This window comes from Somniosus microcephalus, unplaced genomic scaffold, assembly GCF_052327205.1.
Source record: "Somniosus microcephalus isolate GS21.2 unplaced genomic scaffold, FLI_Smic_1.0 unresolved_chr7, whole genome shotgun sequence".
Classification (NCBI taxonomy): domain Eukaryota; kingdom Metazoa; phylum Chordata; class Chondrichthyes; order Squaliformes; family Somniosidae; genus Somniosus; species Somniosus microcephalus.
Window position 1 is genome coordinate 4,938,136 of NW_028225185.1, and position 13,078 is coordinate 4,951,213.

At 55.1% G+C, this 13,078-nt stretch overlaps 1 protein-coding gene across 4 annotated transcripts in view; it reads left to right on the plus strand.

Moving 5' to 3' along the window:
• Window positions 1-8,175, plus strand: part of LOC147086417 (zinc finger protein 687-like) — a 72,505-nt gene extending 64,330 nt beyond the window's left edge. For 3 of the 4 annotated variants that reach the window (XM_085978520.1, XM_085978519.1, XM_085978518.1), the window contains 2 exons: window positions 3,473-3,605; window positions 6,753-8,175. In XM_085978520.1, the coding sequence (XP_085834646.1) occupies window positions 3,473-3,605; window positions 6,753-7,193 (574 nt within the window). In that variant the 3' untranslated portion in view covers window positions 7,194-8,175. The remainder of the gene's footprint in view (window positions 1-3,472; window positions 3,606-6,752) is intronic. The other variant, XM_085978521.1, reaches the window with a different exon arrangement.
• The last annotated feature ends 4,903 nt before the right edge of the window (window positions 8,176-13,078 follow it).

Genomic DNA, 13,078 nt, shown 5'->3' on the forward strand with positions numbered 1-13,078 from the left:
TTCTTTTGCCGATTATCTTCAATCTGGGTCCACAAAAAGCAAAGGACATCCTTCTTAAAGTGCGGTGCCCAGAGTTGAACGCAATACTCCGGCTGGGGCCTAACCAGTGATTGAGAAAGGTTTAGAATAACTTCCTTGCTTTTGTACTCTGTGCCTTTATTAATAAAACCAAGGATCCTATATGCTTTTTTTATTGGCCTTCTCAACCGGCCCTGCCACCTTCAAAGCTTTGTGTACATACACCCCCAGGTCTCTCTGTTCCTGCATCCACTTTAAGATTGTACCGTTTAGTTTATATTGCCTCTCCTCATTCTTCCTACCAAAATGAATCACTTCACACTTCTCAGCGTTAAATTTCATCGGCCATGTGTCCGCCCGTTCCACCAGCCCGTCTATGTCCTCCTGCAGTCTGTTGCTATCCTTCTCGCTGTTGACTACATTTCTGAGTTTAATTTCAGCTGTGAACTTTGAATTTGTGCCCCGTATACCTGAGTCCAGGTCATTAATACATATCAAAAAGAGCAGCGGTCCTGGTACCGACCCCGAGGGAACCCCACTGCAGACCTCCCTCCAGCCTGAAGAACAACCGTTCGCCTCTACGCTCTGCTTTCTATCCCTGCGCCAATTTTGTATCCATGCCGCCACTGTCCCTTTAATTCCATGGGCTTTAATTTTGCTAACAAGTCTATTTACTTCACATAAGAACATAAGAAATAGGAGCAGGAGTAGGCCAATTGGCCCCTCGAGCCTGCTCCGCCATTCAATAAGATCATGGCTGATCTGATCCTAACCGCCAATCTACTATCACAGAACCATCTCCTGAATCTAACAGAATTAGACACACGAAATAGGAGCAGGATCAGGCTACTTTGTCAAACCCCTTTTTGAAAGTCCATATACACAACGTCAGCCGCACTATCCTCTCCGTTACTTCATCAGGGAACTCGGTCAAGTCAGTCAAACACGATTTGCCTTTAACAAATCCGTGCTGACTTTCATTTCTTAACCCATACTTTTCCAATGCTAATTAATTTTGTCCCGGATTAATGTGTCTCAACGTTTCCCTGCCACCGACGTTGGGCTGATTGGCCTGTAGTTACCGGGTTTATCCCTCTCCCCTTTTTTTGAACAGGGGCATAACATTTCCAATCCTCCAGTCCTCTGGCACCACCCCCATATCCAAGGAGGATTGGAAAATTGTGGCCGGGGCCTCCACACCTCCCACCCTTACTTCCCTCAGTAACCTCTGATGCACCGCTGAAGTTTAGAAGAATGAGAGGGGATCTCATTGAAACTTATAAAATTCTAACAGGACTAGATGCTGGAAGGATGTTCCCGATGGCCGGGGAGTCCAGAACCAGGGGTCACAGTCTAAGGATAAGGGGTAAGCCATTTAGGACAGAGATGAGGAGGAATTTCTTCACCCAGAGAGTGGTGAATCTGTGGAATTCTCTACCACAGAAGGCAGTAGAGGCCAATTCATTAAATATATTCAAGATATATTTCTTAAGGCTAAAGGGATCAAGGGATATGGGGAGAAGGCAGGGACAGGGTACTGAATTTGGATGATCAGCCATGATCTCATTGAATGGCGGAGCAGGCTCGAGGGGCCGAATGGCCGACTCCTGCTCCCATCTTCTGTGTTTCTATCCTCCGGACCGGGTGACCGTTCCACTTTTGAGGACTGACAGCCTTTTAAGTACTTCCTCTTTATTTTTATCCTATCCAATATCGCCCCTGCCTCCTCTGTCTCTGACATTGGCAACATCCTCCTCTCTATTGAAGACAGATGCAAAGTCCTCATTCAGTACCTCAGCCACGCCCTCTGCCTCCACAAGATCGTCTCCTTTTTGGTCCCTAATCGGCCACAACCCCTCCCTTTGAACTACCCTTTCACTATTTACATGCTTTACTAAAGACTTTTGGTTACATCGGACCAGGAGGAAGCCCATTCAGTCCCTCGAGCCTGTTACACAGGAACAGGAGGAGGCCATTCAGCCCCTCGAGCCTGTTACACAGGACCAGGAGGAGGCCCATTCAGCACCTCGAGCCTGTTACACAGGAACAGGAGGAGGCCATTCAGCACCTCGAGCCTGTTACACCGGAACAGGAGGAGGCCCATTCAGCCCCTCGAGCCTGTTACACAGGAACAGGAGGAGGCCATTCAGCCCCCTCGAGCCTGTTACACAGGAACAGGAGGAGGCCATTCAGTCCCTCGAGCCTGCTCCACAGGAACAGGAGGAGCCCATTCAGCCCCTCGAGCCTGTTACACAGGAACAGGAGGAGGCCCATTCAGCCCCTCGAGCCTGTTACACAGGAACAGGAGGAGGCCATTCAGCCCCTCGAGCCTGTTACACAGGAACAGGAGGAGGCCCATTCAGCCCCCCGAGCCTGTTACACAGGAACAGGATGAGGCCATTCAGCCCCTCGAGCCTGTTACACAGGAACAGGAGGAGGCCCATTCAGCCCCTTGAGCCTGTTACACAGGAACAGGATGAGGCCCATTCAGCCCCTCGAGCCTGTTACACAGGAACAGGAGGAGGCCCATTCAGCCCCTCGAGCCTGTTACACAGGAACAGGAGGAGGCCCATTCAGCCCCTCGAGCCTGTTACACAGGAACAGGAGGAGGCCATTCAGCCCCTTGAGCCTGTTACACAGGAACAGGAGGAGGCCCATTCAGCCCCTCGAGCCTGTTACACAGGAACAGGAGGAGGCCCATTCAGCCCCCCGAGCCTGTTACACAGGAACAGGATGAGGCCATTCAGCCCCTCGAGCCTGTTACACAGGAACAGGAGGAGGCCCATTCAGCCCCTTGAGCCTGTTACACAGGAACAGGATGAGGCCCATTCAGCCCCTCGAGCCTGTTACACAGGAACAGGAGGAGGCCCATTCAGCCCCTCGAGCCTGTTACACAGGAACAGGAGGAGGCCATTCAGCCCCTCGAGCCTGTTACACAGGGACAGGAGGAGGCCCATTCAGCCCCTCGAGCCTGTTACATTAGGAACAGGAGGAGGCCCATTCAGCCCCTCGAGCCTGTTACATTAGGAACAGGAGGAGGCCATTCAGCCCCTTGAGCCTGTTCCGCCGTTCAATGAGATCATGGCTATTCTGCGACCTAACTCCATCCACCCGCCTTTGGCCCATATCCCTCGATAACAGAAATCTAACAATCTCAGATTTAAAGTTAACAATTAACCCAGCATCAATTGCCATTTGCGGAAGAAAGTTCCCAATTTCTACCACCCTTTGTGTGTAGAAGTGTTTCCTAACTTCACTCCTGCAAGGTCTGGCTCTAATTTTTAGACTCTGCCCCCTAGTCCTAGACTCCCCAACCAGCGGAAATCGTTTCTCTCTATCTGTTCCCCTTAATATCTTGAAAACATATTAAGGAGTTCCCTTTAATGTATTTTAAAATAAAGCCCGCTAGTTTGACTGCTGGGAGTGGGGCTGTGACCTCCTGTCTGTGTTCCAGACACTGCACCGAGGGTAAAAGGACATTCAGCAGTCGGCTGACTCTTGAGAAGCACTTACAAGTCATCCATGGCATTAACATGGCGGACCACACCCAGGACCAGGAGAATCTCTTCGAGAGAGTCAGCATCAAGGTAACGCTCCCCGCACCAAATGTACATCGCGCACACCTGCGGCGTGCGGCTCCTGAAGTGGCCCGTTCCAGTAAAGACAACGTGCGGGTGACCCAACAGAGCAGGAGGGTTTTTGGGTTCATTCCCGGTGGGGGGCGGGGAAGCAGCCAAGCGGTTCTGCTGCTGATCGCTGTTGAGAGAATGCTGCGAGAAATGGAGTGCTCCTGTGTTTGGTGAGGACGGAGTTGGATTCCACTGTGCTGCCTCCACAGTCAAATAGCAATGTACTGTATAAATTCACGCCTTGCTTTAATTGTCCTGACCCTTCACTGTGGAACTGTTTCAGTGTAACAGACTTGCTGGAGCAACACTGAGCAAATCTCCTGGTGATTACATACTTAAAATATTTTTTTTCTCTCTCTTTCTGATTCTCTGTGTCTCTGTCTCTCTCTCTCTCTCTCTCTCTCTCGCGCACGCTCTCTGTCTCTCTCGCTCTCTCTCTCGCGCGCGCTCTCTGTCTCTCTCTCGCGCTCTGTCTCTCGCTCTCTCTCTCTCCCCCTCCCTCCCCCCACCCCGCTCTCTCTCTCTCTCTCTCCCTCACTCTCTCTCTCGCGCACATTCTCTGTCTCTCTCATGCGCTCTCTGTCTCTCTCGCGCGCTCTCTCTCCTTCTCTCTCACGCTCTGACTCTCTGTCTCGCTCTCTCTCCCCCTCCCTCCCTCTCTTCCCCCTCCCCCCTCCCTCCCCACCCCGCTCTCTCTCCCTCGCTCTCTGTCTCTCTCCCTCGCTCTCTGTCTCTCTCCCTCGCTCTCTGTCTCTCTCCCTCGCTCTCTGTCTCTCTCCCTCGCTCTCTGTCTCTCTCCCTCGCTCTCTGTCTCTCTCCCTCGCTCTCTGTCTCTCTCCCTCGCTCTCTGTCTCTCTCCCTCGCTCTCTGTCTCTCTCCCTCGCTCTCTGTCTCTCTCCCTCGCTCTCTGTCTCTCTCCCTCGCTCTCTGTCTCTCTCCCTCGCTCTCTGTCTCTCTCCCTCGCTCTCTGTCTCTCTCCCTCGCTCTCTGTCTCTCTCCCTCGCTCTCTGTCTCGCTCCCTCGCTCTCTGTCTCGCTCCCTCGCTCTCTGTCTCGCTCCCTCGCTCTCTGTCTCGCTCTCCCTCGCTCTCTGTCTCGATCTCCCTCGCTCTCTGTCTCGATCTCCCTCGCTCTCTGTCTCGCTCTCCCTCGCTCTCTGTCTCTCGCTCCCTCGCTCTCTGTCTCTCGCTCTCTGTCTCTCGCTCCCTCGCTCTCTGTCTCTCGCTCCCTCGCTCTCTGTCTCTCGCTCCCTCGCTCTCTGTCTCTCGCTCCCTCGCTCTCTGTCTCTCGCTCCCTCGCTCTCTGTCTCTCGCTCCCTCGCTCTCTGTCTCTCGCTCCCTCGCTCTCTGTCTCTCGCTCCCTCGCTCTCTGTCTCTCGCTCCCTCGCTCTCTGTCTCTCGCTCCCTCGCTCTCTGTCTCTCGCTCCCTCGCTCTCTGTCTCTCGCTCCCTCGCTCTCTGTCTCTCGCTCCCTCGCTCTCTGTCTCTCGCTCTCTGTCTCTCGCTCCCTCGCTCTCTGTCTCTCGCTCCCTCGCTCTCTGTCTCTCGCTCCCTCGCTCTCTGTCTCTCGCTCCCTCGCTCTCTGTCTCTCGCTCTCTGTCTCTCGCTCCCTCGCTCTCTGTCTCTCGCTCCCTCGCTCTCTGTCTCTCGCTCCCTCGCTCTCTGTCTCTCGCTCCCTCGCTCTCTGTCTCTCGCTCCCTCGCTCTCTGTCTCTCGCTCCCTCGCTCTCTGTCTCTCGCTCCCTCGCTCTCTGTCTCTCGCTCCCTCGCTCTCTGTCTCTCGCTCCCTCGCTCTCTGTCTCTCGCTCCCTCGCTCTCTGTCTCTCGCTCCCTCGCTCTCTGTCTCTCGCTCCCTCGCTCTCTGTCTCTCGCTCCCTCGCTCTCTGTCTCTCGCTCCCTCGCTCTCTGTCTCTCGCTCCCTCGCTCTCTGTCTCTCGCTCCCTCGCTCTCTGTCTCTCGCTCCCTCGCTCTCTGTCTCTCGCTCCCTCGCTCTCTGTCTCTCGCTCCCTCGCTCTCTGTCTCTCGCTCCCTCGCTCTCTGTCTCTCGCTCCCTCGCTCTCTGTCTCTCGCTCCCTCGCTCTCTGTCTCTCGCTCCCTCGCTCTCTGTCTCTCGCTCCCTCGCTCTCTGTCTCTCGCTCCCTCGCTCTCTGTCTCTCGCTCCCTCGCTCTCTGTCTCTCGCTCCCTCGCTCTCTGTCTCTCGCTCCCTCGCTCTCTGTCTCTCGCGCCCTCGCTCTCTGTCTCTCGCGCCCTCGCTCTCTGTCTCTCGCGCCCTCGCTCTCTGTCTCTCTCTCGCGCCCTCGCTCTCTGTCTCTCTCTCGCGCCCTCGCTCTCTGTCTCTCTCTCGCGCCCTCGCTCTCTGTCTCTCTCTCGCGCCCTCGCTCTCTGTCTCTCTCTCGCGCCCTCGCTCTCTGTCTCTCTCTCGCGCCCTCGCTCTCTGTCTCTCTCTCGCGCCCTCGCTCTCTGTCTCTCTCTCGCGCGCTCGCTCTCTGTCTCTCTCTCGCGCGCTCGCTCTCTGTCTCTCTCTCGCGCGCTCGCTCTCTGTCTCTCTCTCGCGCGCTCGCTCCCTGTCTCTCTCTCGCGCGCTCGCTCCCTGTCTCTCTCTCGCGCGCTCGCTCCCTGTCTCTCTCTCGCGCGCTCGCTCCCTGTCTCTCTCTCGCGCGCTCGCTCCCTGTCTCTCTCTCGCGCGCTCGCTCCCTGTCTCTCTCTCGCGCGCTCGCTCCCTGTCTCTCTCTCGCGCGCTCGCTCCCTGTCTCTCTCTCGCGCGCTCGCTCCCTGTCTCTCTCTCGCGCGCTCGCTCCCTGTCTCTCTCTCGCGCGCTCGCTCCCTGTCTCTCTCTCTCGCGCGCTCGCTCCCTGTCTCTCTCTCTCGCGCGCTCGCTCCCTGTCTCTCTCTCGCGCGCTCGCTCCCTGTCTCTCTCTCGCGCGCTCGCTCCCTGTCTCTCTCTCGCGCGCTCGCTCCCTGTCTCTCTCTCGCGCGCTCTCTCTCCCGCGCTCTGACGCTGTCTCGCTCTCTCTCCCCCTCCCCCCTCCTTTCCTCCCTCTGACCCCCCTACTCTCCCTCCCTCTCTTTCCCCCCCACCCCGCTCTCTCCCTCGCTCTCTCTCAACAGACGGCCATTCGCAAGCGGCCAGCCTCGCGGGACGGGATGGAGCGCTGGGGCTCGGAGAGCGCCAAGAGCCGCAAGGTGAATGGCAGCTCGCCCTACCGGTGCATGAAGTGTGGCTACACCACCAGCAGCTTCTCGGATTTCCACAAGCACATCCCCCAGCACCGGACGGGGAACTCGACGTACCAGTGCCGGCAGTGCGGCCTGTGCTTCACCGCCCACCCCTCCTTAAACCGCCACCTCTTCATTGTGCACGGGTTGAAGGAGTCTGAGGGGGCGAAGATAACCGAGCGCAAGGGAGAGACGGAGGGGATCAAGCTGGAGGGCGGGGTGATCTGTGACGTGTGTGGAAAGCTGTTCGAGAGCGAGACTTTGTTAAAAACGCATTTCCGGACTCACGGGATGGCATTCATTAAATCCAAGCAGAACGGGCTGGATAAGTGAGCGCGCAATGTCAATTTTCTCTTTTTTTTAAACGTTTTATTTATATCGGGCCTGGCGAGGCGAATGCCAGGGACTCGGAGATCCTGTGAGATGGTAAACTGGCCCCCGGTTTTGTTACAAGTGTCTCCCTCTTTCGTAGTTCTTGCAAATTCTCTGTGAGCTTCCAGTAGATGGGTCCGTGGGGGCGGGGAGGAGAGTGGGACTGAGCCCGATCACAGACAGACACACAGACACAGCAGGAATGGCCCAGGCTCCGACCCCCTGGCCTGTGCTGAGTGAGCTGACCTCACCCTTGGGTGGTGGTCCTGGCACTACAATCGGCCGCAGACCCCCCTCTGCCCCTCCCCCCCCACCCCGGGTTAGGGAGGGGGAGAATCGCCCTGGGATTCCCTCGATGCTTCCGACCCACCAAGGCTCCGGTGAAGAGCGGATCGCTCCGGCCCATGATGCCCCCCATGGCCGACTGTCCCAGGTCGCCCGGGCACTAGTTGCAGGTAAGGAGTGCGGCCAACATCTAAACGGTTCGCTCAGGGCGGTGGAAAGGGAGAATTCTAACCTGAGCGATAGTTGCCGGAAACGTTTCCTTTATTTATTTATATTTTTGGCTGCGCGTCCCGTTGGAAATACCACGTGTGAGCCAGTGATCTGCAGAGCGACAGCGAGGGGTGCAACTGTGGCCTGATGCACTGGGGTACTCCCACTCCCCTCTGAGCGGAGGGCGAGGGGAGATCCTTCTACACTAAGTAACTGTGCCCCTGATATCGAAACCTTCCCCAGAGTGAATGCCTTTCGCCCCCACCTCTCCCTCCCCGCATCCCGGCAAAGAAACAACCAGATGGGACTGGCCCTCCGTCACCGAGGCGACGCTGAAATGTGGTAATTTTTGATATTGTCTTATAATTTATATCTTTTTAGATCACTTACTTTACAGTTTTAATTGTTAATAAATGTGCCTGAGCAGAGCAGGTGGTGTTGAGTCTCGGCCACTGTGCACCGACCTTTTCTTTTTCCTTAAAGGAGGATTTGTTTGAATGGAACTGCACTGTACCCAGCGAAAAGGGGATTGGCTCCGTCATATTGGGGCCCCTGTTTGTGTGTTCCCCCGCCCACCCCCCCCTCCCCTCCCCCTGCAGCTTTCACCCCTCTTCCGCCTCCCGCGGCATTTAAAGTCTCCCTCGGGACGAGCCACTGGGCGAAGTTCACTTTCACCCCCACCCCAATCTCCAGTTTTAAGGTTTCGACTGCAGGCCCCGGGATATCCAAATACAGCTGAATCCAAATATGCCGCTGAAATCCAGGGTATTCTCTCTGGATGAGAAGAGATGGGGAGGGGGTGTAGGGTTTAATAAGGGTATCAGCGAGCTGAGCGAGTTATTGACGGACGGACCTGTCCCGGAGCGAGCTCCTGGTCTTGCACTCGCCTCCGTGATACGGGGCAGCACGCTAAATCGAGGCTGGCCTTTTAGTTTTTGCCGCCAGCATCAATCAAACGCTTACAGCGAGTTTCGTCCGTGCCGGTTTTTGTGACACATCCCCCGCGCCCCCCCCCCCCCCTCCCGCCGCACTGGCACCGCTGGGGCGGGGGCGTTGCCTCACGAGGAGGAGGCCTTAGACCTGTTCTGTGTCCTGGGTTAATGAGAGGGGCACCGTCCGCCGGGCGCTGCGATGTTTCGGCGGGGGCGCGGGCGGAGATTGTCACGCTGGTGTGACTTTTCCCCCCCCCCACCACCCCCAGGGTCCCCGGATCCACCGCCCCTGCACGTCAACGGAGCTTAAACAGTTGCACGCAACGCGGGACTGGATCCGAGAATGGCCGAGAGAAGTCTGCAGCTGTGGTGGAACTATAGCACACGGTTAAAACCGGGCGCCTCTGCTCCCTAACGCGTGGCTGTGCCTCGCAACCGATTTATCAAAAGCAATCGAAGCTTTTTACTTTTTAATGTTTTTGTGATTCATTTGAATTTACAAAGGGGTTCATGAGAGTTGCCCCACCCCGAAAGCTCGGTGAGTAATTGCGTGGGGCAACTCTCATGAACCCCTTTGTAAATTCAAATGAATCACAAAACATAAAAAGTAAAAGCTTCGATTGCTTTTGATCAAATCGGTTGCGAGGCACAGCACGCGTAAGGGAGCAGAGGCGCCCAGGTTCTCTAACCGTGTGCTATAGTTCCACACAGCTGCAGACTTCTCTCGGCCATTCTCGGATCCAGTCCCGGTGGTGAAGTAGCTCCGCCTGACGCTCGCAGGGGCGGTGGTCCGGGGACCCCTGTGGGACCTCCAAACGTCCCCCGACTGCAGGACGGGAGAGGTGCGAGCCGCTGGGCTCGGGAGTCGACGCCAACACTGAACTGTTGGTCGGGTCGCCCGGGGCGGGTGCCTGTATCGTGTGCGAGCTCGGGGCCCGGCGACCGACAGGGAGAATGTGGAGCGAGCGTCAAACCGGACGCTCGGACCCGGCCCGTGACGTGTCCATCGCGGACGGGTTCCTCTGAAGGGAGGAGCCGCACGGAGGGGGTGGTTCCAGTCAGGCAGTGCGTTGCGGGTGGTATTTCGTCGACAGGCTATTCGATGAGCGACTTGGTCGTACAGAACAGGAGGGCTCTCGTTGCCAGTCCCTGCCGAACTCAGCCGCTCGGGGCGTTGCGGTTTGCCTCAGTTCCGCAGGGCTGGGGCGGGGCCGGGGCTTCCACTGGCCATGACCGTTCAGTGAGCGCTGGTGGAAAGTGCATGTGTTCTGGGCGAGGGCGGGTTCGGGCTTGGCTGTGATGCCCCGCCCAGTTGAATAGCCCATTGACACTCAATGGCCTCTCTCTCTCTCTCTCTCACACACACACACACGAGTGGCCACTCGGGCAAGGCAGTGGGGGGGCGGCAAATGGAGCCTGCGGAGCCCAGCAACGGTCAGCACTTAACTAAACGTGGACAGGAGAAAATGGGTGGGGAAATGGAATGCATTTGTGTCAGGTCGCCGAGTCCAGTGGGGGCGGGCGAGGGGGTATTTAATATAGTTTCACTATTACAGGAACAGGATTTGATGATCACGGAGTTTGCAGGGTGTTTCTCACACCATCGCTGTCCGCTTCCCCCTGCTGCCCAGTGTCGGTGTCCCCGGGGCCAGCTTTCCGCCCAGCTCGCCCGAGGCACCAGTCTGGGTGGGAGTTGACGCCCGCAGGGCCCTTGGGTTCGCGGAGAAATAAATCCTGTCTTGATCGCTGTCCAGTGGCTCGTGCTGCAGAGAGTGCGTGTCGGGGACAGGTTGGCTAGCCCGCAGACCTTCCTGGTCTGCCAGGTGCCTGGATACTGTAAACCTGCAGGATTCGGGGAGAGAATGAGTGAAATGAACTGTCACTGTATGGAACCAATGTGTCGTCCTCCTCTGATGTGGGTGGGGGTGTCTGCAAGGAGCATGCACTACGCCCGTATATTGTACTATAAGATTTTGGAATTTGTCAAAAAGTTTATTCTTTAAAATGCTCTTTTTTCTCACCTTTCAAAGAAAATAAATTGTAATTTTTATTTAGAATTTATTTATATATTGAAATTGTAGTCGCAGAGATTTAAAAGATTTCTACAGTTTGATTTCTGTGTTGAATGTGAGAGTGAATGTAACAAAAAATGCATTAAAATTTTCACAAGTATTTGTTAAAACAGGGCGTCATTTGTTTCTTTTCCATTTCCTCTTCTCTGCCAATCACCTTTACTTCCTTACAGAGGGCGACAGATTTCACATTTTTTTGCAAGTGAAGGCACCTTTCTCCTTTTCGTGACTTTTTTTTCCACACAGATATCTTGGAGTTAGCCGCATTGCTGTCAGCATCCGACATGGCCCATCAAACACTCTCAGGGCAGGTACAGCACGGGTTAGATACAGAGTAAAGCTCCCTCTACACTGTCCCATCAAACACTCCCAGGGCAGGTACAGCACGGGTTAGATACAGAGTAAAGCTCCCTCTACACTGTCCCCATCAAACACTCCCAGTGCAGGTACAGCACGGGTTAGATACAGAGTAAAGCTCCCTCTACACTGTCCCATCAAACACTCCCAGGGCAGGTACAGCACGGGTTAGATACAGAGTAAAGCTCCCTCTACACTGTCCCCATCAAACACTCCCAGGGCAGGTACAGCACGGGTTAGATACAGAGTAAAGCTCCCTCTACACTGTCCCATCAAACACTCCCAGGGCAGGTACAGCACGGGTTAGATACAGAGTAAAGCTCCTCTACACTGTCCCATCAAACACTCCCGGGGCAGGTACAGCACGGGTTAGATACAGAGTAAAGCTCCCTCTACACTGTCCCATCAAACACTCCCAGGGCAGGTACAGCACGGGTTAGATACGGAGTAAAGCTCCCTCTACACTGTCCCCATCAAACACTCCCAGGGCAGGTACAGCACGGGTTAGTCATAGAGTTTTACAGCACAGAAAGAGGCCCTTCGGCCCATCGTGTGCGCCGCCCATCCATCCCTGTCCAGTCTAATCCCATTTTCCAGCATTTGGTCCATAGCCTTGTATGCAATGGCATTTCAAGTGCTCATCCAAATGCTTCTTGAATGTTGTGAGGGTTCCTGCCTCCACCACCCTTTCAGGCATTGAGTTCCACATTCCAACCACCCTCTGGGTGAAAAAGTTCCTCCTCAAATCCCCTCTAAATCTCCTGCCCCTTACCCTGAATCTATGCCCCCTTGTTATTGACCCCCCCACTAAGGGGAAAAGTTCCTCTTTATCTACCCTATCTATGCCCCTCATTATTTTGTACACCTCAATCAGGTCCCCCCTCAGCCTTCTCTGCTCCAAGGAAAACAACTCCAGCCTGTCCAGCCTCTCTTCATAGCTGAGGTGTTCCATCCCAGGTAACATCCTGGTGAATCTTCTCTGCACCCTCTCCAAAGCAATCACATCCTTCCTATAGTGAGGCGACCAGAACTGCACACAGTACTCCAGCTGTGGCCTCACCAGCGTTTTGTACAGCTCCATCATAACCTCCCTGCTCTTATATTCTATGCCTCGGCTAATGAAGGCAAGTATCCCATATGCCTTTTTAACCACCTTATCTACCTGTTCCGCTGCCTTCAGGAATCTATGTACATGTACACCAAGGTCCCTCTGACCCTCTGTACTTCCTAGGGTCCTACCACTCATTGTGTATTCCCTTGCCTTATTTGTCCGTCCAAAATGCATCACCTCGCACTTTTCAGGGTTAAATTCCATTTGCCACTTTTCCGCCCATCTGACCAACCCGTTTATATCGTCCTGTAGCCGGAGGCTTTCCTCCTCGCAATTTACCACCCCACCAATTTTCGTGTCATCTGCGAACTTACTGATCATACCTTTTACATTCTCATCCAAATCATTTATGTAGATCACAAACAATACAGAGTAAAGCTCCCTCTACACTGTCCCATCAAACACTCCCGGGGCAGGTACAGCACGGGTTAGATACAGAGTAAAGCTCCCTCTACACTGTCCCCATGAAACACTCCCAGGGCAGGTACAGCACGGGTTAGATACAGAGTAAAGCTCCCTCTACACTCCCATCAAATACTCCCAGGGCAGGTACAGCACGGGTTAGATTTAGAGTAAAGCTCCCTCTACACTGTCCCATCAAATACTCCCAGGGCAGGTACAGCACGGGTTAGATACAGAGTAAAGCTCCCTCTACACTGCCCCATCAAACACTCCCAGGGCAGGTACAGCACGGGTTAGATACAGAGTAAAGCTCCCTCTACACTGTCCCATCAAACACTCCCAGGGCAGGTACAGCACGGGTTAGATACAGAGTAAAGCTCCCTCTACACTGTCCCCATCAAACACTCCCAGGGCAGGTGCAGCATGGGTTAGATACAGAGTAAAGCTCCCTCTACACTGTCCCCATCAAACACTCCC